This window comes from Aptenodytes forsteri, unplaced genomic scaffold (genome assembly GCF_000699145.1).
Source record: "Aptenodytes forsteri isolate BGI_AS27 unplaced genomic scaffold, ASM69914v1 Scaffold126, whole genome shotgun sequence".
Classification (NCBI taxonomy): Eukaryota; Metazoa; Chordata; class Aves; order Sphenisciformes; family Spheniscidae; genus Aptenodytes; species Aptenodytes forsteri.
This window is the reverse complement of record NW_008794599.1, coordinates 527,222-554,879: the sequence shown is the minus strand read 5'-3', so window position 1 is coordinate 554,879 and position 27,658 is coordinate 527,222. Positions and strand designations below refer to the sequence as shown.

Below are 27,658 nucleotides of genomic sequence, written 5' to 3'. Positions count from 1 at the left end.
GAGAGAATCAGTCTGCCCTACAGACTCTGTGTTAGTTGGACTTAAAAAGCTATTCAGCCTAAACTTCCACCACAACTCAGTTTGGTACCAACACACGTGAAGTAAGTATCAGAACTATATGAGCATTACTTTCTGTTCTTAGCCCAGCATCCTAACAAACACTGCGCCACCGGAATCCACAACGTGAAATTTTCTCAAAGTTGAGATTTTTCTTTCCTTCTTGCAGATTTAAATGCCACATCCAGTAATTTTAAAATAAGGAGATATCTAGATACTCTGAGAAGACCAGGAAAAGATCTTCAGTCCAAGTGTTTCAAAGCAACATACCTTGCACCACATGACTGGCAGCTTTAGGAATCATTTCTTAAAACTGGAGAGAAGTTTTTTAAGTCAAAGGCCTTTTCTCCAGGGAGAAGAATTATTTGTCCAACCAATCTCCACCATTATCTTTTCAAAATAAACTTTAACATTTTGCGCAACCAATTTTGCAGCCCCTTAGTCCTGATACCAAAGGCTCACGGACACTTCTCCTATGCACTATACACCAGTTAAGTGGAGTTTAGGGACAGATTATCCGATGACAATTGCAAGGTAACGAAATCAACGAGCATTCATCATCCCTTTTAAATTAGTTAAATTTTGAACCAGTAGACACAACAGAGAAATAGTATTTTCCCCATTTTCTTCTCTCAAAACAGGCCAGTTACAATTTTGAGTTAATAATCCTTCCTCCTTCCCTCTCACGAGAGGTTAGTTAATAAGTTTCAGATAAGAAAGCTAAAACCGACCAAACTTTCAAATCAAGAGACTGTGGTTCTGGGGACTGAAGGCAGAAGACTCAAACCGATCAAATACCATAATCAGTAATAAACAGCAGCCATTAAACAGCTATTTAGAAAAACACCGAATCCTAGCACCTTTGGGTAAGACACATGGAAGGTTCTCTCAATTCACCCCTAGGAAGTGGAAAACCCTTACTCGCTGCGCATTAATGGACACCTTTGCCATTCACGGCCACCGCTGTCAAAAACGAAAAATCCTCTCCCTTTTCAGATCAGAGCAGGCATAAGAGGTGTTTCCATGCCACCTAGCAGCTTTGCCAGGACTGCCAGCAGTTTGTCTTTTCACACCTCACCGGGCTCAGCCCTGCTCCCACCATCCTATTGTTACCTTTATTTTACAGTTCAGTGAGAGTGCTAATGGGTTCTCCTCTTCTCCCCTCTTCGCCTTTGAAATACAAAAGAGCTTTCATTGGTGGGGGGAGGCAGGAGAAGGTTAAACATGGTACGATAGCAAGATCCTACCTCAGGATAGCCTGTGCATTAATGAAGCAAGGAATGGGAACAAAATCCCATAGTTCGACTGTAGTCAAAAAGTCACACGCACCCCAAAGAAACACATCATCCATTTACAACAAGCAATTTGTGGACTGCTAAAGACAACGAGGAGGTATTTTATAGGCATATGGACTACCGACTAGCAATTCAGATCTGAAAACCAAAGCTGCCTTGCAGGCTGGGCCGAAAAAGTCAAGACGACTGTGAAAGACATTAATTTATAAACTTTAACAGATAGCTGAATGCTTATCAAATTTTAGGGCAGCGTCACTAAAATCAGCTTATCTTTCAGCTGGAGAAGAGGTTTGGGGGAGGATTATTTCTAAAAGAGATGACTCCTTATAAATCCAGAGATCTTGCTTTCATCCTTATTTCCATTGGAATTTGCAGTATAATCAGTGGGGTTTGGTTGCTTCTCAAACCTGAATTTCCACATCTATAAAGAGACGCATCTTTCTCCCAGGAGGCACCCACACCAAATTTCATGTCTTATGAAGTGCTTTATGATCATCTAGTGGAGGGTATTACGTATAGGAGAACCGTATCCATACAGTTCTGCAGATTTGCTTGTGTTCTCCTATGTCAAACCATATGTTAACCTGAGATACGGATACAAATTATGAAAACCGGTTCCCACTGAATGCTCCCAGCGATCGGACTCTCCAAGATCGCACAAGACTTCTTGCAAAACAAGTCCTTTCCAGTGGATAACTGAAAAGAGATTCAGTCAGCTGAGACTAAGCTTACTACCAAGAACACATGCAGCGCAGCAGTGTCAGGCACAACTCACAGGTCAAAAGCCGCAAGGTAAACAAGCTAAACGTGCTGACTGATTCAAGTGGGTGGGTAGATTCTGGAAAGCACCATGAAGTCCATCACAGTTTCTCTCATATTCTTTCACAGTTCAAAGCGGGGACATGGGATACAGCTGCAAGAAGCAGGGCCTCTTTGAAACAGCAAAGTTTAAATATAGTCATTGAAACAGAATAGAGATCTCTTGCCAAGACCAAAGCAGGAAGCCTGAACACACTGAGCATTTAAGTCTCCAAGGCAACAAAATATTAAAGCTCCACAAAAATAGGATCACAGTATTAAATCCCGATGTCTTTGTGATACTCAAATACAATAGCCTTCAGGTTTTTATGGCAGTTGCAGAGAGAATGGGGATTTCTTTTTCACGCCAGGCACCATTATTCCACCACAGCTGTTATCAAGCTGTCGATCTGTTGGAGAAAGGCAGAGTTCCATCTTGTGGAAATAAAAATGTCTAAGTGGAAGCTGGATGTGGAAATGGCAACCTGATAGGAGAGAAGCCTTATGAACTCAGTCGTTCTCTCCGTAAGAGGCCAGGAGGCAATTATTTGCTCCTCCCACAAGAATGCACAAACACACCGTACCACGCACTCACCCAGGCACTTGTAGGGCACGACAATATGAGTGTGGTCCTTGCACTGCTTCTTCCCTCTCTTGCACCAGCTGTCGATGCTGACAGGTTGGTTGGCTTCCACAACGTTCGTAATCTGAAGGTCTGGATACATCTGTTTGACAAGATGCAGAGATAGGTTTCTCTCCAGAAAGGACAAAGAATGTGCAAAACGGCTCCTAACCAGAAGTAGCGAGGCTGGTTCTCTACACAAAAACAAGTTCAAATTTGCACACGGACGCACACTCTCTTCTGGACCAAGCTTGCAACAGCTGAAGACATAAAAAAGCCCCCAGCTGTTTGTCACACAGGGCTTGAGAAATGGAATGTGTCATCACTTCTTTGTGGCAGGAGAAGCCAGGTCAGGGGCAACTAAGCTGAGGTGTTTGGCTTTGCGTGGTAGTGGAGGAGAAGTATTTATCTGTGCTATTCTGTCTGGTGCAGCACCATACCCTCTGGAAGAGGGCAATCACCAACAAATAGGGTTTAGTAACATCTCAGGCGCTCTTGTCACTTGTCAAGCTAATAAGCGATGAGGTCTCCCCTCAGCCTCCTCTTCTCCAGGCTAAACAACCCCAGTTCCCTCAGCCGCTCCTCATAAGACTTGTTCTCCAGACCCCTCACAGCCTCGTTGATCACCAACAAATAGGGTTTAGTAACATCTTCAGGCGCTCTCGTCACTTGTCAAGCTAATATGCACCTACCTCCTCAGGTTTCCTTATGCCTGCTCCATTTATGATGTATTAATATGATCCCTACGTCTTGCTCAAGTTCTCAAGTCCAGACACTGACTTATATTTAGGCTTCCGCTACGTGAACCAAATGCAGCCCCAGTTTATCAGCCTTGTGAAACAGTTTTAAACATTTTCCAGTCCAGACATGGTGTGCTCTATTGCTTTCCCATTTAAAAAAAACATTCCTTGTGGTATTTTACATGCCTGTCACCTCAGAGGAGCAATTAAAGACATTTATCAAGGCCAATACGCTACAGCGTATCTGGAGCACACCGAAAGGAGATTATGTTTTTTACAATGAGGAGCCTAAAAATACTGTCAACATTTTGATGAAAATATTTTTCTAATATTCTGGCTGATCGGAACACGTCACCAAGAACAACACAGCAACACATCGTAATTACAATAGGTGTCAGGTTCCATTTTGCACAGCCACAGAGCAGATGCTGGCGAACTGGCTCAGAGGCAGAACATTTGCAGAAACCCCTGCAAAGACAGACACGGATACGTCTCTGACTTACAGACCAAGGACCTTCTGTGGCAGGGTAAGCTGATCTAAATCAGAGGTAGCTCCTAAATCCCGCTGCGGCATCCCTCCCTGCTCTTCCTGGGCAGTAACGCAGCAAGACAGTTCAGGGAACCGAGCTAGTCAGACGCAAGTTAGTCTCCTGCAGGGTTAATTTGCTACCGTCTGGCTAAATTGCAATCCGATTCCTTCGCAGCAGTGAAGAGTCAGGATCACACCGAAAAACTCACCTCCTGGCAGTACTGCAGAATCTCTTCCTTTCTTCCAAAGCAGCTCTTGGTCCCGGAAGTGTCAGGTTCCCATTTCCCAGTCTGGATATTCACGTGCATATTTAGCTTCCCGCAGAACATGGCAATTTGAGGCTCTGCCACCGCAAACCCTGTCCCAGCATTGGCTGCCAGCGCCTGTGAAGACAAACAAAACCAGAACGTGTCGATTGCTTTATCTGATCGAAAGCAGAACAACTCAAAGAACCAGAAACCCTCTGGCATCTTCTCAGAGAGCTCCCACTGAACCCAGGTATCAGTGGAGTCTTGCAAGCTTACTTCGTAGCCATATTCCTTAAAGCTGGTGAGCTCACACCAAGTTTTCACTAGCAAGGTGTTTGTCTTTCCAAACTCTGTTTTTACTATTGCAACAACAACTGACCAAAAACAAAACCAAGAGTAATTCACACCCACAAAGGCTAAAACAGATGTCTGAAAAACTTAAAACGATATTTGATGATAAATAACTAATACTAGTAACTTCTGGCAGAAACACCTCTGTGAGGTTACGCACAAAGCGGATATTGCTACTACTAATAAAATAACTACTTCCAACCGCATGAAGCCTGCTCAGAGTTTGAAGCCACGTGTTTCTCCCAAAATCTTCAAATATTGGAGACAGAAACACCTAAGCTTCTTGCCCAAGCATACAAGTAAAGATGACTTCTGCCGAATCAGAAAAACAGCTGTTGCAACCAACTCCTCAAAGCCTGTCGTCTCCCATTCAGTGCACTCCCATGGGTATTTGTACTGCCTGGTTTCTGATGCGTATTCTGTGCACTTCCCACCCCGGACCAGCAGACAAAAACCCGACAACCCAGGCCCGCATTCGGGTCAAACTGCAGACTGATTAATGAAAACAAGGTCAGGTTCCCTTTCTGAAATCTTGCTGGCTGACCAAAAGAAGAAAAAGGGGATTAAATTAAATTGCAGAGTTGGGGTTTTTCTGAAAAGACTGAGTGGATGCCGGGAGCTGAACATCCTCTCCCTACATAACTACTAGCTGTTGTAAAAGAAAAAAAGAAAAGAAAAGAAAAGAAGAGGTATGAGGCATAAAACAGATGAACTCCTAAATCGAAAGCTCTTTAAGGTGTTTAGGGGAATGAAATCCATTTCAACTACTTCAGACAAGGCAGATTAGAAACAGCAACACACAGAGGCTTCAGGGCACCGCTGCCCCATAGCTGCTTTTTTTCCTGGCAGGCAGCCCTACCCTAGGCCACCAGTCCTGCCTTCGCATTTAACTTTCCATGCACTCAAAAATGCATACGTTACTGCGGGCACTGTTCATTCCCTATTGCCTGCAGATCCCCGTCAACTTATATCAATACGTGTATGCTTAAAGCAAATAAAGGAGCAAAGAGAAGAATTCAGCTGGACAACCCCTGTGTGCAGCTCCTAGTTGCTGGATATTAGGAAAAAAATTAACTCCCATTATAATTAGCTCATTTCTCCCCCTCCCCATTTACACACAAAATCACTGCCTGGAGATAAGACATGTCAACACTCGGAGAGTCAAGGAGTGTTTAGTGCTGAACACATGGCTAGTACTTGGGGGATAAGACCAACCCGAGACACAAAAGCATAAATTCACATCTTAACTTCAGAAAAATTACCCCTTGAGTTTTAAGAACTATTCGACTGCACATCACTTAAGAGAAACAGTCTTACACGAGCGGCTCCTATTTACTCTAACCCTTTCACCCAACAGAGGCTCACGAGAGCAAGTTTTAGCACAGATCACAAAGTAATGAAATACTGAACTATATGTAACAGATACCGGCATCGATGTCCCAGTAACAAAATGCTTCCAAGTTCCTACATACTTTCAGGTTCAGTGTAGGTACATTTGTTGTACTCTCTGTCCTAACGGAGAGAAGAGTGTTACGCGCTTTGGGCATAGGAGGACTTCTGATGAATAGCCTGAGGCTGGACAGCAGGGTGCAATAACTTCGTTCTTTTAGAAATCAAACCATTTAATAAACATGTGCTTCTAACAAGCGCCAGCTGATACCACTCAGCAAAACCTAGGCTCTTGCACTGCCTTCCTCCCTGCCGTATTGTTTCAGAAGAAAAAGGCAAACGTGGAATGATCCTTCATAACTCTACAAACACGCACAGGCAAACTTTGTAAGAGGGCCTTTTTATCTCACTCCAAACAAACACCACTTTGGTACCAGCAGCCACCTTCCAGAGAGCGCAAGACTTGACATGTTAAAGGAAACGATCCACAAGACAATTTTGTTTTGTGACAACACTACAAGTACATCCAAGGTTGAAGCTGAACTCCGAAAAGGACAAAAAGAAATGCAAGATCAAGTATGCACAAAGCATTAACCCTTATAAGACGAATACAGCGCATCGGAAGTGAGTAAAATGTACGTGTTACGAATGGTTTGGAGATCGTTAGCACTGCCTATGCTTGAAATCTGTTTTCTTCAAAGCAAACCTAACAAGTATGCAGCAAAATAAGGTAACCGCATAGGCAGGAGAGGGGCAGGCTCCATCCCGAGAGGCAGAAACAGCCATCAGTAATCCATTCATAACAGCTCTTGCGTGAGCAAAACTCCTGTTCAAACACATACCAACCTCCTGAAATCATGACCACCCCCTATTTACATACTGATGCGAGCTCGTGTTTATTTTTGCTGTCTCTCCGGCCTGACACCTCAGCACTGTGGCAAAGGTATCATTCCTCCTCCGTGGATTGCTCAAATAGTTTGCATATCAGTAGAGCGCTGTTGCCGTAGCTACCAGAACATGCTAAGCCCCAATTCACAGCTGAACAAACGAGACTAATTACTTGCTTGATTTCATCACTTTTAATCAAATGGAAGAAACCTTTTCTTGAATTGCACTGTTGAGTAAGTTAATGAACTTTGATACACACAAGTTGAATCTTCAACCCCATGACCTGCAAGAGAAGGTTTTTGAGCAATGGGCTTCAATTTTTCCACCACTGACAATCCACTCCAGCCGCCAAACACATCAGTTATTTAATTCAGCGTTTTTATCTCATTCTACCTGTAATGAGAGACCACGGCACAGCAAATTTCACCTGTAACAGTGGAGGCCACACCTTTAACACTGCTACTTAAGCAGTGAAGAAAGTCACCTACACGAGTTGTTTGGGACAAAGTCAGTTTCTCTTGCTCCCCACAACTGCCTTTGGCATACCAAAAATAAAAGCAGATCGCTCAGGCTGACGATGCCCGAGGTAAGCCAGTCTGCATTCAAGCACCATTTTGCAAAAGGAGGGCTGGGGAACACACAAGCCAGCACGAAGCTTGGGATAAAGCCATGTCCTTAGTTAAGCTCTTCAGTACTTCAGAGAATTCACCCATTCCACATTGCAGAGGGATGAACAAACTGACAGCACGTTTTTCTTTGGGAATTTCCCAGCCATAAATGGAAGCAGCCGCCTCTTTTAGTGCCGGGGAGCAACTATGCCACCTCTTAAATAAGCAGACTGACAGCTCGGGAGGGGCAACATACACTTAACGGAAGAGAGTTCATCCAGTTGTGGACGTCCTCGGCAAACATTATTTTAGTAGCTATTATCTTATTAATATATGTCCATAACGTGAGGGCGAGATTAATGTTATTTGGGAAAAGACTGTTACATAAACCATTACTTTCCTCACTGGCACTTGCATTTACAAGACGTTTCATGATAAATTCCACTCTGCCTTTTGGTATAATTCTGTAATCCAGTTTGCTTTCCAAGACCAAAGAAGTATTTGATTCCATAAACACATCAATCTCCAGCCAGTTAATGTCAGTTAAATTCCTCACCCTGTCATGCAGTGCCTGATTTACGGTCCCGAAACACTGGAATTCAAACCTCTAAATCTTCTTCTTCTCTGATGGAAGCGTCTCTGCCCAACTATCCAGTCTTTTATTTGCTACTAGCCTCTTCAACTTGTGACAGCGGGTTTGATCGGTGAGCTTCACCCATCCAGAGGCCTGGGCTCTATGCTCTAAAAAAGGGTCATGCCTTTTCTTCCTGCAGGTATCTACCATCTCAAATGAGGGATGCAAGGCTAGAGAGATTACGGGCACGGCACAGCACGACGACATTCTTTAGGGAGGATTTTTTGTGAATTTAAGTCGTTTCTGCTCTCTAGTGTTCCTCTACTTCAATGCTGGGAACAACAATGTATAGGAATTCCTATCAGCTTATGTAAAGTAAGGAATATTTGACATCTACCCCCGAAATGTATGCAACACACTGCAGTTCTGGTTCAAAAAGGCATAAAAATGAAAAACACACTCATTTTCCTCGCCTCGTATTTCCAGGATCTGTTAAACCTCATCACAACATAGCTTATCGAGCATGCTGTCTATTCAGCTCCCTATCGAATGCTATTCAGGAAAGCCTTCTGGCATGCTGCTGGGGACTTCAGGATAGAAGGCTGATCGGAGTTTCTCTTTTGTGAAGAGTTGTTCATCATATTTCACAGAAATGAGGTCCTGAGACCTTTCCTTTTTAGCGCAAAGGTATCTGCAAAACATCAAATTTAACTACATTCTGAATCTTCCGGGAGGTCAAACGTTACAGTTACCTTGCTCATCTGATCAGAGTAGCCAGAATATGCGTCTTTATTCCAGCAAAACTGGGGTGGACGGGAGCTTCGCAGGAAATCTTAGATTCGCTTTTCATTTATGCTAAAACGTTGTTCTCGTAGCACATTGCTTCTAAAGAAAAATCTAGGAACATGCATTGCAGAAAAATCACAGTCTCCCAGCTAACGCGTTTGGTGCAAACACGTCGGCTGCTGGGCACGTGTACTCCCCGTTGCACAAGCACGACGAGAGACGCTGGCCCTGGTTACAAGGCAGAAGGGCTGCAAGGCTTGAGAACCACCGAGAGCCTGCTAGGAAAACTCACACTGCTCATGCTTTCCATCGGGCTTCCTCTGCAGCCATACATGAGCAGCCCTGGCCGGATAAAACCACTGAAGATTAAGTTGCTTTAAAACTGAAACTCCAGCCTCTAGAATTTATAAGCTGCTGAAAAAAACCTCTTAATCGTGAATTGCATTGACTTGGTGGCCAGAGAACGCAGATTAATAGCTGCTGAGGGCATTCACTGCCTCAAAAGAAAATGCACAGCCTTTTGCAGGCTTGTTTGGAGGTTGGATCAGATTTCCTGCTCAGAAGAGTTACAAGTATTCCACAACTATTTGCTGCTACTCTGACAAAAAATGCCAGGCAGTACTTTGAAAGATTACTTGTGCTGTTTGTTTTTAATTAAGTGAAGCCCCTCGAAAGTAATGCTGCTTATTAAATCAGAATGCCCAGGAACCACAACCTGAGGGACTTCAGAACATGCTGTTCAGCACAGTGCTTATCCAGATAAATTACGCTTCCCACCTTTACTAATTAAAGAAGGAAAAAAAAGAAGAAAAAAGCTTTCTGGATTTAAAAAAAAACCCAACAGACCAAAACCCAAATGTTTCCTGTTCTATCCAGAGCGTAACACAGGGATGTCGACACAACTCTTCCTATGTCAGTGTAATATCCACAGATATGGAGGATATAGATTGAACTCTTTCAAGACCACTGAGGAATTCTAACAGTTCCTTTGACACAAAAATGAGTCTTGCTACCTTATCAGCCTTCCTGTGAGCATAAGCCTTGATGGCTGCCGCTTTTAAATGCGTGAGTATTCTAACTTTTCACCTTTTCCTTGGCTGAAAAATCGGTACGCACGTTTGCGCAGGGACTTGACTGCTTCGAAGCCCAAGCTGCGCACCCCGCATTACTGCTGTCTACACAGCTGAAGTTCATGGGCATTCCTCCTTCCGTAAGGAGAGGCCAGCCCTTGGCAAAATCAAAATAAAAAAGCAAAGAGAGATGTTGCAGTCACGAAGTCTACCACTGCCATCTGATGTGAAGCGTTAAACTGAGGCTTTTGGAAGGAGACAGCTGGGCTGGAATTGTAGAGCTGAGCCTTCCCGGGGTCTCGATGTGCCGCACAGCCCTTAAACCTAATGTTCGCTGCCGTGAATCTCACCTGCGAGAGAGATTGGCAAGCTAGTATTCAGGAAACCAACACTTCAATCAAAAAGTGAGGGAAGTTGGCAGAGGGACTTTATGCACAAGAACTTCCGAACAGAATACTTAAAATTCCCCTGCTTTTGGATTTATAACTTGTAAACATGAGCAGAGCTTTCAATTCGCGCTTCAAATTCTGTTTCACGCTTTGTTTTCCTTAGCTTCTCTTCCTGCTTTTATTCAGCAGATAGGTGGCTTGAACCCAGGAAGGCTAATGAATGCCTGACACAGCAGGCAGTAAATCTACAGACTAGCAGCTCATCCTAGCTTTATTGCTTTATTTTTTTTTTAAATTGCTGATAATTACAATAATGCACACGGGCAGGGGTCCAAGACAGGAAGAATTATTGTCTGCAGGCAGATCTGGTGTGAGCTGATAATACCAGCCTGTGTTTGCTTTTGCATTTAAATGGCAGAAATCTCAGTAAAGCAGCCTTTGGCTTACTTTAACTTGCTGGAAGGGGTGGAGTTCTCGTCTGCTCGTCCTTTATTGACTTTTGTGGTAGAGGATTCTGCACCAGCAGAAAACTGGAAACCAATGCAGGAGCTGCAGTGCTAGCTCGGGTGAAGTTTATATTTAGATCGACGCTGTTTATGGCTAACGCGCAGCCTCGAACACTCGGAAGTTCAGTGACAATAAACTATGTCCTTTCATATGTGCCGACAGCAACTGTAGTATTACAAAGAGCAAAATGTTGCTGAAGCCTGAAGCATTCCTTACTGCTTTTGCACCTTCCTCTGCCTTTCTATAGAGAAAAGGGGAGATTTCCAAGTACCTGTGACTCACGGGCAGCCTTTTTGCCCTTGGAATTCGTACTAATGAGGTAGCAGATTATTTCCCCCTCCTCCTCTATTTTATCATGCTCCATAAACCAACCCCACATGAGTCATTGGGCAGATAATCTGCCTGTCAGACATTCGCACTCAGGAACTGCCACATTCAGACAGGGAAAGCAACACTGCAGGCAGTACTGGTGCATAGCTGGTCTCAGGGAGCAGGGATCAAATTCAGCAAAGCCACGATTCAGCATAGTCTTGGCTTCCCGAAGTTGTTTGTGTAACATGGTTGCCTTTGGCATCCTCTTTTCTAACCCCGGAGAGACAAAGTTCAGAACAACTCAGCTGGAACATTCCCTGAACAAACGTTACTGTACCCAGAACAGTGTCCTTTAAAAAAGATTAATTGATAGGCCACAAGCTCTCAAAACTAAAGCTTGTGTGTAACGGCTGGGGCTGGAACAGTTTACCACAAAAGCCACCCTAAAAATACAAGGGCGAGAGAAGAGGTAGGCAGTACTATTATGCCATTAATAATCCTTACACAGTGCACAGGTAGGTCCAAATATGCTTAATCAGTCGGGCTGCCTTCCACTCGTCACAAGGACATCAGGAACAGTTTTCATGCAAAGTATCAGACACGGCTGCACTTACAGCCACTTCCTTCCCCTTTACAGCAAAACACAGCGACGGCGCTATTTAAAGTACCTTTTTTTATGGAGCGATTCTAAGTCATATTACAGCACATGGAGGCCAGACCTATTTATTACTGGGCTAAACTAAGGCACAAAGTGACTTGCCTAAGGTCACCCGTCAGCAGGCTCAGCCCGGTTTAATCCTCAACCCCTCATCACTCCAATCTGTGTCATCATTCTGTCTTGCACAGCAAGACTAATTACTGCCTTCCCACATGAATTATTTGGGCATCTGAACCACAGAGACTCAAGATGTCTTGTTAGCTAGCCAGCAAGTGAAAACTTCAGTGCAAGTTAATGTTTTCATGTACACTAAAAATCTACTGAAGAATAACGGCCACAGAGCAATTTTGCCTTCCTGGACAAATGGAAGGGAGATCCAAAATACAACGTAGGAAAAGTGGCTATGATTTAACCGTGTTTCACTCCGCTTAGGAAAAACATTTGACTCTCAGATCTAACTTTCATTACTGAGCTGACTGTTAATATGAACTGTCACTGTTCATAGCATAAAGGCTTCACTGACAACAGCACACATATGGAGGAGTACTGAGATACGCTATTTTGTAAGTAGCTTCTCCACACGGTTCGATAGCAAGTCCTTTCCATCTCGAGGGACTTTAGCTATGCAAGAGTTAGTGAATATAATCACTGTGGTTACCAGGATACAGAGATTCCATAATACACAGGAAAGTACATTTACAAAATCTTTCATCACTTCAAAACAATTTGTTCGAAGCAAAAATAACTTCTGGACTAAAGCTCATCACAACTCGCATACACACACAACTTGTCTGCTAGCTTTCCTAGTGGACGAAACTGGCAAAAAGGAGACCGAGAGAATATTTATTAACGTCAGGCAGGCAAAAAACAAACCCTTACTACTGATTCCAAGTGATTTAGCATTCCAGGGGGGAACAACAAAAAACAACAAACAAAAAAACCTCCCCCAAACCAGCATGAATATTTGTTTTAGAGATCTCGTGAAGCTCACTGGGAGCTTCACAAAAAAGCCTGCAATGGAGAGACCACTGTAGGAACCTGTGGTTACGCAGTCTAACCATGCATCTAACCACTCGAATGACTCGAGATAAAAAGGCTGCACAGATTGTGTTTTTATCTAACACACAACTATCCAAAAAGCAAGCAGGAAACTGAAGGGCATGTTTTAACAGAGCATCGAGAATTTGAAGCGGCAAGGAAAAATACCTGGAAAAAAATGCAAGACAAAGGAAAGATAACAAGTGGGAATGCAGTTTGGTTTTGGTTTCAACCAGTTGTGAGCTCAAGTATCCCCCCCTTTACAGATGTTGTTCAGCATCACAGATCAGCTGTTTATGTGCACAGACTGCAATTGTTTTGGAACATGATAAAATACTCATTTGGTATCTTAAAGTCCTGCAATGAGGCTACACACGAACTTCCCTATAGGAATAGGGAATAATTCAACAGGCATTGCTCTAACCCCGCTGAAGCTCTGCGGTTCATGCTGATGGCTTTCCATGACCAAACTCACAATCTTCTGTTAAAAAAAAAAAAAAACAACCCACCAAATTAATTGGTAATTCTGCCCTCCAAACAGTCCAGATGAAACTTCAAATCTGGAAGAGGAAACCATGAGGTTTTTAAGTCTCGGCTTTCCAAACCATGCTAATGACCATCTTTTGAAAATAGGAAACCCACAGCTAAAATACAGGGCTGCTTTCATCTTTGCTGCTGCTCCCGGAGCTTTGCCAAGCATATGCTGAACCAGACCAAAATTAACATGTTACCAAAAAAATTATGGAACAGCCTTGCTGTTTTCAGCGTCCCAGCTGAGGATATGTTGATACTTAAACCTTTTAACGTTCCCTCAAAAGCACAGGTTAATTCTATAAATTACAGGTCTATGAAAATAGTCAGCAGTTAGTAGATATTACCAAGAACGGGTAACTTAACTCTAGCTCTTATTAAATATACTTAGGAAATAACGCAAAGTGGGATTTTAAACCAAAACCATCTACCCCACGCACCTTCCCACACACCTCCTCCTGTTATTTATTCTGAGAACTGCTTATGGCTTGTTATGGAGCATCCTTCAGGCAGCACCTTACATCATCGCTCGCATACAAACCAAAATCTTTTAAGAACCTTTAACGTCTAGGGGTGCAGAAATCGGTGCTTTAGAAAAAAATCTTTGTATTTGCTGGTTAAAGATTCCCATACTGATATTGTAAGTTTATTCAGCTACAGTAAGTGGGTTTTTTTTTTCCTTAAATAGAAAAATTCTATGTGAACATCACCCCAAGTAAGTTTAGTTTTCAGTTAGCTGCTCATTAGGAAAAGTTCCTACCACTTATGGCTAAAAAATAAATGCAAGAGAATTAACTTAGCAAAGCCATCTCAAATTCTCACCAAAAAATGGTCTTTCATTTTCCTGACTGCAGCTATTTTTGATCCCAGTAAACAGCAGTAACACTGAAGAAAAGCTGCAAGTTTCCTTCCACTAATGCTGGCAACCTGGAGGCGAGCGAGCAAGCAAGCATGAGCAGGATAGAGAATGACGAGCACTTCTTACTTAAGTAGCAAAGAGGCTGCAGTGCAGGAAGATGGCTCGGAGCAACACTTCTTACTTCCCAGAGTCAGATGGCGAAAGCTTTACTTGTTCATTTTTAAGCTTGTCACCCAACAGCCAAACACCTCTGAGAAGGGTCCCGGTGCTATTAGCAGAATTTAGGCTCAAATCTCACAACTTGAGATCCAAAAGCATCCTTCGTCAATGCTATTAGCAGAATTTAGGCTCAAATCTCACAACTTGGTTCTTCGTCCAAAGCCGAGGATGCAAGGTGGACTTCTACCTATCCCCTAGAGCTCAAACACCTGGATTTAGCAGTCTGACACAAGAGAGAGGTCAAATGACAAAGAGCCTTTTCAAATAGCCCTAAAGTTTTGTCAGCAGCGGGGTCATGGAAAGTGAAGGACCTCAGTTATGGCTTAATGGATTTCAACTTGCTTACTCTTTAAAAGCAATCCTGCCTAATTTAGTAGCATTTTATTTCTCAAGCATTAATTTATCAGCTGGGGTTTAACAGTCACAGCATCATCTCATAGCTAGGCTAGCATATTGAAACTCTAATGGATGTATTAAACAGTTCCTTTAAGGGAAGCAACAGATCTCTACTTAGAATAACTGCTTAATGCTATTAGAAAATTAAGTGGTAATTTATAGCACAGACTAAAGCTGGCCAGGTTGAGATCCCCTCTACTGATTTTGCTGCTCCAGAAAGTAAAACTAGTTCAACAGAAGCTAGCCTAGAACCTCAAATATTTCAGGGCTATCATAGTTCAACAGAAGCTAGCCTAGAACCTCAAATATTTCAGGGCTATCATTGCATAACATTTAACTGGCTTTGCATGTTGTACCAACACACGTGATTTTCACATGCCAAGTTTTATAGCTCTTCAGTCTATGAAGCTGTATCAGATTGTGTAGCATCGCATGGAATTAAAACAAAACGGGAGAACTGGTTTTTATCTTTGATAAAATGAGATTTCAACTTGTTAGCAATTTCTTCCAGGCTTCAGCGGGAAGAATGAACTCTGTGTACACTGATACTTATTTCCTTGAGGTTTCCTTAAGCATTTTCTGGAAATTTTCAAGGTAGGGGATAGAAAGCAGCGCTTTCTTCTTTTCCATCTACTTAGTTGAACTACAGTTGAACATTAGATTGGTGGAAGAAGTTAAATACTGCAGCTGCATACACCTGATGGTCAGTTATTTGATGAGTTTTAAGAAATGTGACACTTCAGTAAGGGCTTTGAAGCACAAAACCATCATGAGCCGAAAGCTTTATTACAAATGCGGAAGCAAAAACTGCCTGTTCTGCAACAGTGAGGGAAATTGCTCTTTGAAAAAGAGCAGGCAGAACAGTTTTAGACAATTAGTTATGCCTTAAAGAGGCAGTATACACCAAGAACTTCCATCACCTCAACATAAATTCCTCTTCAAGGTCTCTGAAAGGTACTACATTTTATTATTTTTTTTCCAAACCCTTTGTCCAGGCTGTCCATCTTAGCAGCAAAACTACTTTTTTTTTTTTTTTTTGGGACCTAAAGACTTAGTGTTCTCCAGCTGGAGGAACACTAAAGAAAAACTTCAAGATGTGTTATTTTGAACACAAGGATTCCAAACAATTCTTTATTTTCCTGTTTGGAAAAGGCTGTCAGACAGGAGAAGAGGGGGGACTATTTACTTTTTCTTGGAGAAGCTTTTTTGCCTGCTCAGATGCTCTTGTCCAACGTGATACACACTTGAGCGACCCTACAAGCAGATATGGACAGCAATGGAAACGCTGACTTAACACGTAAATCCCATCACTAGGACAGTGATGGGAGGGTAGATTGATTGGGGTATTGATGCAATAGGCCACTCTCCATTTTCCTAGCCATAGGCTGAGTCTTTCAGTAGAGCTTTCCCAAAGTCAAAGGATGAAAGTGTTGCATTGCATAAAGTTCTAACCCCGGGGGGGGGCGGTTTTGTTTTTCACTAGTTGACTTCAGACATGGCCCACTAAGGTGTTTTTTTAATTCAGAAACACGGCTGTGTATGCATCTCAGCTGCAAATATTAACCTCGCCAGAATCTGGCAAATCACTGCTGTGGATTAGCCCTGTGGAATACACGCAGATGTCTCACAGCAGATCAGCACCCAAGATAGCCACGTTGAAATTATAGCTTGATAATGCAATAGCAAGAAACAGCTAGAAACGTATCTCATTCTCATATCCTTATTTTGGACATCTTAAAAAAAAAAAAAAAAAACCAAACAAGAGCCCAAACGAGCTCCTTAACAGACTACGTCTTAATTATCTTTGAGGCTGCCTCTCCCTGCCCAATCCCCAGCTAGCCTAGACAGCAGTGATACCGGTACTAGATGAATTTGTGTTATGAGGCTAGGAACATTTAGAAGACTCCGAGAATACTGCACTGAGAATTTCTGTATCCGATTGTAATACCAGTTTGAGGAGGAAAACAGGTCAGGTAACCGGCACAAAATGAATTCATGTGTGTCAAGGCTGTGCGGCAATTCTAAAGCCTGGACAGCAAAGACAAATGGACTAACTATCCGGTCGCACAATTCCATTAGAGGTTGTCTATATTTTCATAGTTATACCCATCAATAAAAGAGATGTGAATATTAGCCTAGAGAGGCAGGAATTGTAAGAACAGCCCTCTGCTTTGGGGCCACTATTCGTTCCCAAAGTTAATTCTCACCGCTACAGGAAGTATCCTGACAAATCCTGCTAAGCACACGATTTTAAGTCTCACCCAGGAGCCAAGGTGTTGCAAAGGGGACCAACTATCCATTCACACACAGGACAGAAAAGGAAAGCAAGAAAAGTGTGTCTGCAGACAACAACAGGCCGAGTGTTTCCATATTGAAACCCAGCCCCAGTTTCATCTTTCTGCAATATGAGCATTTGAAATTTGGCTCGAGTTAAAGATGTTCACGTCCTGATGCATTCCAACAGATTGTACCACTCCAGTATGTTCAGTCTGTCTGTATCTTTATTTTGTACTTTACATGACATGTGGTGTATTTTGCAGCTTAATGACTATTTTAATCCCCTTCATCACCGAAGAACGTCATCCTAGATGTGATGTGGATACATATTGTTAGATGGATGCTGCTCAGAGATGTATTTGAAGAGATATTCCAAAGCACAGAAGTCATTCCAAGGCAAATATTACAAAACAAAAATCTCTGCGTTACTTGAGCTGGAGTATTTAAAGCTAGCTGTCATAAAGAGTAAAAATCTACCAGTCCCCTGTTACGGCACGAGAAGCAGCTTACAGGCAGGTCAGTAAAAAATAATAGCTATGTAAGTGGCAATGCATCTCAAAGTCAACATCACGGGAAGAGCTGTTGAAAGTTTAGCTACAGACAGCTGTGCACATTAAGCCCATCTTAGACAGTTAACTTCGCTGCCAGCTGTGGCTAAATGTTTGTCGTGCCCTCAGTTATATGATCAAAATAAATTTAATAATCAGAGACTATTAAATAAAATAACAGAACAGTATGAGTAAAGCTATCAGCCACTTTCATAAGGGGGAATAACGGTTTAACTTTTTGCAAAAATCTTTCGAGAGAGTGACAGGAAACATGAAAAGCCAAATTGAAACCAAGGACAGCAAGGCAAATGAAGTCAAGTCATCTTTGCTTTTGCCTGAAGCAAAAGGCCATTTAGAGTCTCAAAAAGCGGTGCTCCTCACTTCCTCTCTTCTGCAGCATAGATGAAGCTTGCAGCCCAAAGTCTTGCGGGTATCTTCATAATATTCTTCTCTGGAGCAACCAGTTTAGCTGTTTGCGTACACAAGACTGAAGAGTATGACACTGGCCATTTCAGAACAGTAATGCTCTTGAAATACATCAGCATCTATTACAAAAGGACTACAATGATGCATTCTAGTCAGTGCCCTGCAATGAAAGAGGGAATTAACATGCTATAGATGCCCTGTGGAAAGCCTCCCATACGGCCATACTTTGAAAAGTGTTCTTCTCATCACGCTAATTCCCACGTGAAGCAAGTTGCAAAAGCTTGCTCAATATAATTGAGCGCAACGAATCCATCCAAACCCAGGAATTTCAGCCTCAACTTCAAAATGCCTTTTGTCTGTATTGCGGATGTTACATTTAAGCAAATTTGAAAGAAGATTTCCTGCCATCTTAACAGCCCTGCTACATTAGGAATCCAGCTCTTCTCGTTAGTCTTCCTCGGAGCCACGTTGCTGAGCGAAGGACTTGGTGGACAGGGAGAGAAGGCAAAAGGAGTTGGAGGTGATCAGCTGGTTGATGTTTATTTCTTTCTCTCTTAACCTGAGAAACGAGGACATTCTGAAGCAAGATGCAAGCATTTAAAGTGAAGGATTAATTTATCTAAACCACTATGCATAGAACACAGTACTACGGTAACAGATTCCAGCTCTTGTGATTAGTATTCTTATTCGCAAACTCAAATCTATCTTGTACACGCATACAATGAAAAGACCGATAAAAACAAAAGCATAAGCACGTAACCAGAAGGTGAGGGACCCAAGCAAATCACAAGCTGTGATTCAGACCATAAAGCCAGCTGCGGACAGCGCAGGGATACAGCAGTGCAAAATACTACATTGCATCAAGCCTGCACTCTGGCAGGCCATTCATCTCCTGCCTTTGTTATTGGTAAATTGCTTCCGAGAAAGCGGCTGTTGCCCTAAACAGAATATCCACATACTGACTAGCTTTGTTGCAGAGCAAGTACTGATGCAATTTGAACAAGACAGCATTTATCAGGAGTGACGGGCGCAGGGACATTTTTTTTCCTTGCTTTGAAAACCTCCAGTGTCTCTCCTTTGCTGTGACATGATGCTCTGCCCCAGGCCCAAGCTTCACCAATCCACAAGAACACCCTAACTTCATTTCGTGACCCCCGTCGAGAATTCACTCGGCGTCTCCTGGGGTCTGGCTCTTGCCCAGGTAAGTCCACAGCACCGCGTACATTCGTGTCGGAAGGCTGAGCTCTAATACACCGATACGTTGCAAACACAAAATCCCAACTTTTTTGGCTGGCTAACAAGAAAAAAATAAAACAAACCTTCTCCGCTGCTCGATGTTTCCAGCGCTGAGGCTACGAGGCTCTACTTAAAGACTCTGGAAATGAAGCAGTTATTTGAAACCCCACAAATCAAACTACTTAAAGGCACTTCATCTTATTCCAACAGTCCAAATGGGAGCTGCGAGCATCCTGCTCCATTTAGTAATAACTGGTTTCCACGATAACGTGCACCCTCAACAATTTCTCAGTTTCCCATTTTCCTGACAAGCAGCACTGTTTGAGTACATGCATGAGCACTGCCATACCCTGCACTTGAGAATTCATCTTCGACCAAGACCGTTACACAGGCTAACGTGCTTAGCTTGGATCCTGACACTGTTTCATTCTTTAGGGTTTCTAAACGCATATGTGATCTTGCTGCGTAAAACGGAACAGACATCAAATTCAATTTCTTCAGCGAGAGCTTTGATAAATTATGCAGAGAAAGACTCACGTTCAAATGCCGACAGACTCACTGGGAACTCAAACCACAGGTTTGAATCAACATTTTGCATTTCATCTGTTGAGAGGAATACTTAGCAGATTAAAGCAAATCTGCCCCGCTCTATTTCAGGCCACAATTATTGTAAGACTACCAGCATAAGAAGTCAACCAGCGTTTGGTATTAGTGAATTATACTAATTCATGTAGATTCCTCTAGTACCACTTTTGGCAAGTTACTAGTCCCGATATGAATGGGAAGAGATTAAACACTGACAAAAAACCCAACTGCTTAAAACTTAGACCCAGCAACGTGTCACACCAAGTCCAAAACCATATAGAGAATTTGGTGATTAAAAGCTTTACGCTGGAGGTTACCACACATCTAAGCAGAGACCAGCTTCTGTGGTGAATATGCAATCCAAATCCACTTGAAATCTAACATGAGTGCATAATCTTTATTGTAACAGATGGTATCGGCGAGATTTTTCTTTTCGTTGCTGTCACTTCACACTACGCAATGGCATCGTAACTACTGGGATTCATCAACCCAAAAGCCAAAAGAAAAGGGACAAAGCTGTCGGCAGGGAGCTGGCGCTAAAAATAACACAAGAGCCTTTAAAGAAAAGCCCGAAGATTAAAAATGCAAATGTTTGGCTTTTGACTTAAGCATCTCAGTACTGAAGTTAGCACAGGGCAACTCCTGGAAAATACCAAGTAGTTTACCAAACCGCTGTTTCATTTTTGCAACATCACCATCAGATGATGATTTCTGAGGTCTCCTCACCGACTATTTTAGTGCTTTGAGGTGGCAGATTAAAGAACCCAAGCACAGCAGCTGCGTGCAGAAATGCAAGCCCCTGTCATAGTAGAGAGTTAACAGAATAATAGAACTCTCTCTGCTGCAAGAATTAGAGAAACCCAAAACACTGATCAACACCTCAGCACATATCAGACATTTGAAAATATAACCCAAGCAGCAAGTGTTTGTTGGAGGGAAAAAAAAGACCTAAACAAGTAAGGGAACTTTCAAGCACTACTTTTATTTAAACATGAAGTCGTCAGCATGGAGATTTCTTAAACATAAACCTCGCTAAGTATCAACCTACTGCTACAGCAAGGAGGAACCACGGCCCCAGCCGTCTCTGTGCACGCGTGTGTGTGTGTCTCTCTCTCCCTGTCCTTGACCCGAATCAAAATACACTTTTGACTGTTGTAATTTTGTTAGAGAGAAGCTTACTGTATGAAATTACTTAAATGCATCCCTGTCACCGAGCCAAAGCCTGAAATCCGAGTGCTGAAGCACAGTTATCATCCATGCTGCACCTTTGCATGATATCACGTATTAGTCACATCGCAAACACTCGAGGTGAACTGTCACACTACTGATGGCTCAGCGCCTTACCCCAGAGCTAAGACACACGAAGCTTTACCAAGACAAGTGGGAAAGAAGAGTCAGCTCCCACCTTCTGTGTTTTTTGGTTGGGTTTTTTTTTTCAGGCTACGTCTAAATTATGCTGGCAATTTTTAAGCCCTTCATATTTGGTAACTTGAAAAACTTGAACTCAAAGTCATCATTTCGTAATGATTTTCAGTTAGTCTCAAAACACAGAAAAGCCATCCGAGCCAAACAATTATTGATTTCGTCTCCTCGGTAAACTTCTTCGACGCTCACGCACTGCATGGAGTAACAACTTCAGTCCCCGCTTCATAAACCGAAGGGCTTGTCTAGCCACAGCAACCTGCCATGCTGCCCATCTGCACAGGAAATCCTAGTACTTGAAATAACCGATGACATTTTCAAAGGTTCAAAGAAGGAATCCCCCAGAAAGGCACCTGCAAAGAGTAATTTAAATTCTGTAGCCAGACATTGTTCAGGAGGCTTGAAAACTAAGATTTCCCCCCAAACCATTGCTAAAAGATGTTACTGCAAGGCCTAACATAGTCATCGTTAGACAAAATCTGCAGGGGAAAAAACCCCTCAGGTGAAGCCATTATCCTTGCAGTCAGCACACCAACATGGTGGTAGCCCAACAACAGCAGCCCTCACAGACTGTTGTGCCAGCTTGGCCAGGAGAAATCAAGTCTTGATCTCTACAACGGATGAAGAAATACATGCATACGCGTTCAGGAACCAGGTCTGCCTGTAACAGAAAACAAAAGACTTTCTGGACCATGCCTCGTCCATCAGTTCTCTTACGAAACACAGAGAACGAACACGTCATTTGACTTTCCACTGTCATGAATGAAAAGGGAAAGGGAAATAAAACATCAGATGCCATGGAGAGCGGCAACATTTGACCCTGCACACTAGTTAAGAGTGATGAGCACGCTGCTAAAGATGTAAACCAAAACGAAGGCCTGCAGAGTATAAATTTAAACAAGAACATGATCATGGCTGACAGCATGAAATATGACAACAAAGCGTTATAACTAAGTTTAATACATATATGGGTCGATCTCTCAAAAATAATGAATGCATTCTTTTCCCCACCAGCTATATAGAAAACATCTACTGTAATACTTCAAAATGAAACGCTGGTAAGCAGCTTAGCCACATGTGTTTCTGATCGGGTGGATACCTGATTACATAAAGCCAAGCGGGCTATGTTTTGCTGCTAGAAAGATTAGTTTAACACCATTTGCAGAACATTAGTATTTTGATCATTCAGCTCAGGTTGGAACTTAAACTGCACAAACCCAATCAGACTGTGGAGCAAGCTTTAGAACATATCGACCATTTACAAGCCACGCTAGAAGGTGAATTTGACTTCTATCTTCTTCTGTATGTGGATTTTCCGTGTTCTCGCATGAGGTAGTAGAGCTTAGAGAAGGCGCAGTCAGAAACATATATTTAACTCCAACTGAGAAGGCAGATGGGGGTGAAGGTAGTAAATCTAGTGCTGAACAAGTTAAAAAAAAAAGTGTTATCTACATGTGGAGTATATCCCTGCTTACAGTTGCAGGGATTCATAAATTCAAAGAAGTGCAAATCTGACATTAAGAAATCAGTCTAAAAAAACCCCAGCCAAACTATTTCTCCCGAAATGCACACTTCCTTGTGCACTGCCTCTCAGGAGCGAAAGAAGGTTCGTTTCTTTCCCCTATAGCTCCCAGCCTGAAGTACAGCCTGCCCTATTCACATAACAGTAGTGACATGCTGAAGTTACCTTTTAGCCTACTGTATATCCAAGGAGGAGCCATCAGCTCTCCTGAACCAGAGGAAAGAAATAAGTATGCCATTTTGGTCAATCCACGATAAAGAGAAACCTGACAATTTACTCCGCTCGCATCTTCCTTCTTACTGCTTTATAATTCACACTAGTAAGCATACAATAAATATATATATATGGAAGAGTTACTTTGAGACTTTGCGCAATGTTGTCAATCCTTTTCCTCTCCCTCTCCCCACAAACCTGAGACTTACTGGCACCTACAGCAAAAAGCTGAAAATGAAAATATCGGCATGGAAGTTACAAAATTAATATAGCCAAAGTGCCCCGAGGACCCCGTTTAAGGTAAAGAGGAAGGTAAAACCCGGGATAGGATATGCCCTTTGCCTGTGACAAACTCGCTGCTAGTAGGGAGAGCAGAGCATGCCCATTATGGGTGTAGACAACACTTCTGGAAAAAAAAAGGGGCAATCTTGCAAGTTCAAGTACAGTTCCGAATTAGAAGCCTTACCAGAACGGTTTCTAGGCCATTGCAAGTATTTGAAGCGTTCCAATTAAGAGCGAGTGTCACCTTAAATGAACAACGAGTTTCAGAGGTGCTGACTGCATGAACTAAAAATCAATGACGCTAAGTTTTACTGCATGTAAGTAGCAGGAGAGCAAGCATCTGAAGGATTACATCCATTTAGAAAACCTGAGTAGTTAACGAGAAGAGTATGAAATGCCAAAGTGTAGAAACAAAGGTAAAGCTTTTGTTTTTCTAACATGAGATTGTTGGGGATAGGGTATTTCTCTTGCGTTTTCAACTGAAGAACAGGGTTATGGTTTAAGTACGTTTGCAGAAGCAGATGCTGCAGTCAAAATAACTTACTTTGACTTTACCTTCTGGTAAGGCTTCTTCAATAACAAGATTGAGTCCATATGCCTCCAGAAGACACACACATCGGAAAAAAGCAAAGGCAGAACTTTTACAAGCAACATTTAGAGAGAAGCGTAACTGGTAGATGGAACACAGACAGTGCATTAATCCTTCCTTGCACGACAAGGTGCTGAAGGAGGAGCAGTACGTACTAATAAAGCTCACATCCAGCTAAAGCCACCTACAGAATAGGTTTCGAATAACTCTCAGGCGATACAACAAGCATATTAACAAAAAAATCATTTAATCCCTGGTGGAGATATTAATGCCTAAATAACATTTAAGAAAGGTCATAAATATTTCACATGTGAAACAAGGAGAGCGGAAGGCCTCCTCCAAAGAGCAGAGCTTACCTTCGTGTGGCATTCTACAACGCAGCAGAAATTCCAGAGCCTCTCTGCAATATCAGATGTCCATCTGATTTATTCCCTTATACGCATCTCTGCTTCAGAGAAGCTTTCGTTGAGGCTTAGAAGAGGCATTGCATATGATCATTTTCATATGAAAGTATATTTCCTAACACTTCCTGGGAAGTGAAGTTTTAGGAACTGAAAGCAAACTAAAGGCCACACGCTCAAGACTGGAATTTTACTGAGCTGTTTCGACTCAGGACTTCAACAGAGAAGTGGAAATTTCCCCTAGGTGGAGTTCTTTGTTCAATGCAGCAGGCAATTAGAAGTCCCTAAGGTCTGCAGAAACGGCACAAGGCTGATATTTTTGTCAGCGAGAATTTAGGCATACAATACAAAAATAACAACACGAAATGCACAATTCTGCTGCAAAACACACTGTTGTTTTTTCTCACCCCAAAATTCTGGTCATTTGAAACAGAGGGATAACAGACATAAGCATTCAAGACAGCTTTGGAAAAAGACCACTAAAACCATACGTGATTGAAAAAAGCAGTATCGAGTCTGCATAGCCTCAGATTTGATTATACAAAAAGGTCAAGTGATAAAAAAGAAACTTTGCATCTTTAAAGGCCTTGAGGGCACAGCAGAAGTAGTTTATCATTGGAACAGAGATCAAATTAGAATAGATTTATTTCCTTTTTCCAGTTGGCATCAGTGTCCTATTTGAAGTTCTCGGGGACTTCACAAGCAAAAAACAGCAGTCACCGAATTCAGACACAACCCCAGGACACATATTACTACGGAAAGAAAAACATTAATTGCTGGGTAGCAACGATTTCTCCAAGCTCTTCTATTCAAATTCATTTGAAAGAGAGATTGTCAAAGGTTATCTGCCATCAACACATGATGATCTGAAAGGGAGACTGACTGTCACCGACGACAAGCCCTTGGGAACGCCCTATTCAAAGGTTAGCATACCAATAATTTAAAAAAAAAAAAAAAAAAAAAAAAAGAGTCTGCCATTCCCCTTCCTCTGTGCAGGAAAGAAAGAAAAACAAATTGTAGTCGCTAAGAAGATTACCGGGTGTTCTAGGGACAGGGACTGGTAGCTAAGATAATCAAGGAAAAGAAAATCCACCTAATGGGACCGTGCCAATCCAACTAAACTAGCAGACATTGCTACGCATTTTCCTTAACTCCAGTACACTTTCAGACGTCATCTTTACCCTTCCTCTGTGCAGGAAAGAAAGAAAAACAAATTGTAGTCGCTAAGAAGATTACCGGGTGTTCTAGGGACAGGGACTGGTAGCTAAGATAATCAAGGAAAAGAAAATCCACCTAATGGGACCGTGCCAATCCAACTAAACTAGCAGACATTGCTACGCATTTTCCTTAACTCCAGTACACTTTAAGACATCATCTTTATTATTCAAAAAAAAAAAAAAAAAAAAAAAAATCAATCTCTTGCATATTTTTCATCACATTACCTGATATCACTCAGTAACAATCAGAGTGTCAAAAACAAGTAACCATTTGACTTCCTAAGCTCTGCATCAAGATACTATTCTTGAGAAAATCTGGCAGCGATGAAGACCGGAGAGCTGCAGTCCCCCACAGACAAGACAACAGGAGAGGATGCAGCAAAAAATCAGAATTAAAACGTCACAGTTGACATTTTGTGTCAGCAGATTAAGGTGGCTGTCGTGCCTTCAGAGGATGCAAATCCTGCTGCAGACATGGCTGAACAGATCGAAGAGGCACCGAGGACAGCCTGGTGCACTAACATAACCCCACGCCAGTACCGATTCGTGTCGGTGAAGACTAGACCGCTGCCGGTTAGGAGCGATCCCACAGCCTGTGAAACCAACCCGATCGTCATCCTCCGAGAAGGAACGAGGCAGAAACGGTTTCATTTTAATCCTTTTCAAAGAGGTCAACACCCCCATCCTCTGGAGCTGCCAGCCCCTCCTGGGGTGCCGAGGTGTGACACTGCTGCTCCCCCCTCTGCGCCAAGCCCTTTGCCAGTCCTGTGACCGGCGAATCCTGGGATCCGCTTCATCGGACGGACACAAGGCTTCGGAATAAAATTACAGCTAGATCCGTTTTCCAACTTGGCTTTTTGTAGCACGCGTCCATAAGCAGCAGCTTCCAGAAGGGATGTGCATAGCAGCAGAATTTGACTCGGATATAAGAGAGGAAGCGACCTACAGCTGGAGGAGTTTCCAAACAGGTGCAAGAGATCAGATTTAACACGGCCACCGCGCAGCAGCCAGGACAGTCCCCTGCCACCAAGGCAGTGCCGAGTAACCCGACCTTGGCACTAGCCAGACACCTGCAGAGCAGCCCTACCGAGTCTTAAGTTATCTTTCCTGCAAGACAACCTCCACCCAAGTTTTCCCAAAGACAATTATCGCCACGTTCCATCGATTTATAGAAATTTAACGGAAGGACTGGTACAAAGTAGGTGGAATACTAGTCCTCAATAGCGGCTGAACGAGCAAAAGTCATTGACTAGACTCATTTCACATGACACATATTGAAAATATTAAAGAACCATGCTTCTTGCCAGACAGCAATTACCACCAGCTTAGGGCTTCAGATTCTTGCATCGCACTGAGGTAGATGTTCTGCTTAACCAAGCCTGTTAAATTTTACTGTAAACTCTCAAATCAAGCCATTCGCAAGCAGCCGCAAGCCTGTTCTTCATCCACCCCTAAATAACCCCAAATCTATACAAGACGGATGTAGCTTGTTTTGCATTTCCAACCAACATTCAGTTCAAAATAAAACTCTATTTATGTGCCACGTTTGAAGCTCAGCAGGCACTCTGCTCTTCGTTTTGCTGTTTCACTCTAATAGATAGGTTATAGTGTGAAATTTTTAAATCAACGTATATTTTTTTTTTCCTATCCATCTTGTCGCTTAGATAGCTAGATTACACAGAGTTTTTATTTTTAGGGATAAAGTTAGAATTTCCCCCCTCCAATTGCCTTCATATACAGAGATACGAATGTAATATCTATTCATATATGTACGCGTATGTGCGTGTATATATGTGTGTGTGTATATATATGAATTGCGGCATCTAAGCCCTTTCTGTATTAAATGCACACCCTTTACACTTGGCTGAAGCATCCCCTCCGAAAAATAAGGCGACAGTTCAAACCCGAAGATTTATTCGGGGATCTACCAAGCGGATAGCAACCAAATGGATTCGTTTAACCGAGGCTTTTCTCCACGAAATTGCCCTCTAGTACTCTTCTAAGCTTCTAGACCAATCTGAAGCTCACAGCTCTCGCTACCGTGCCAAGAATGCAGAGGTCACTTCTCAATTTAAA

The 27,658-nt window shown here is 42.6% G+C and overlaps 1 protein-coding gene across 5 annotated transcripts in view; it reads right to left on the bottom strand.

Moving 5' to 3' along the window:
* The window catches only part of APLP2 (amyloid beta precursor like protein 2), a 25,021-nt gene extending 20,601 nt beyond the window's left edge, over positions 1-4,420 (bottom strand). For all 5 annotated transcript variants that reach the window (XM_009272979.1, XM_009272980.1, XM_009272981.1 and 2 more), the window contains exons 1-2: positions 4,251-4,420; positions 2,746-2,875 (exon numbers count right to left, since the gene is read on the bottom strand). In XM_009272979.1, coding sequence (XP_009271254.1) covers positions 2,746-2,875; positions 4,251-4,370 — 250 coding nt within the window. In that variant the 5' untranslated portion in view covers positions 4,371-4,420. The remainder of the gene's footprint in view (positions 1-2,745; positions 2,876-4,250) is intronic.
* Positions 4,421-27,658: the final 23,238 nt, after the last annotated feature.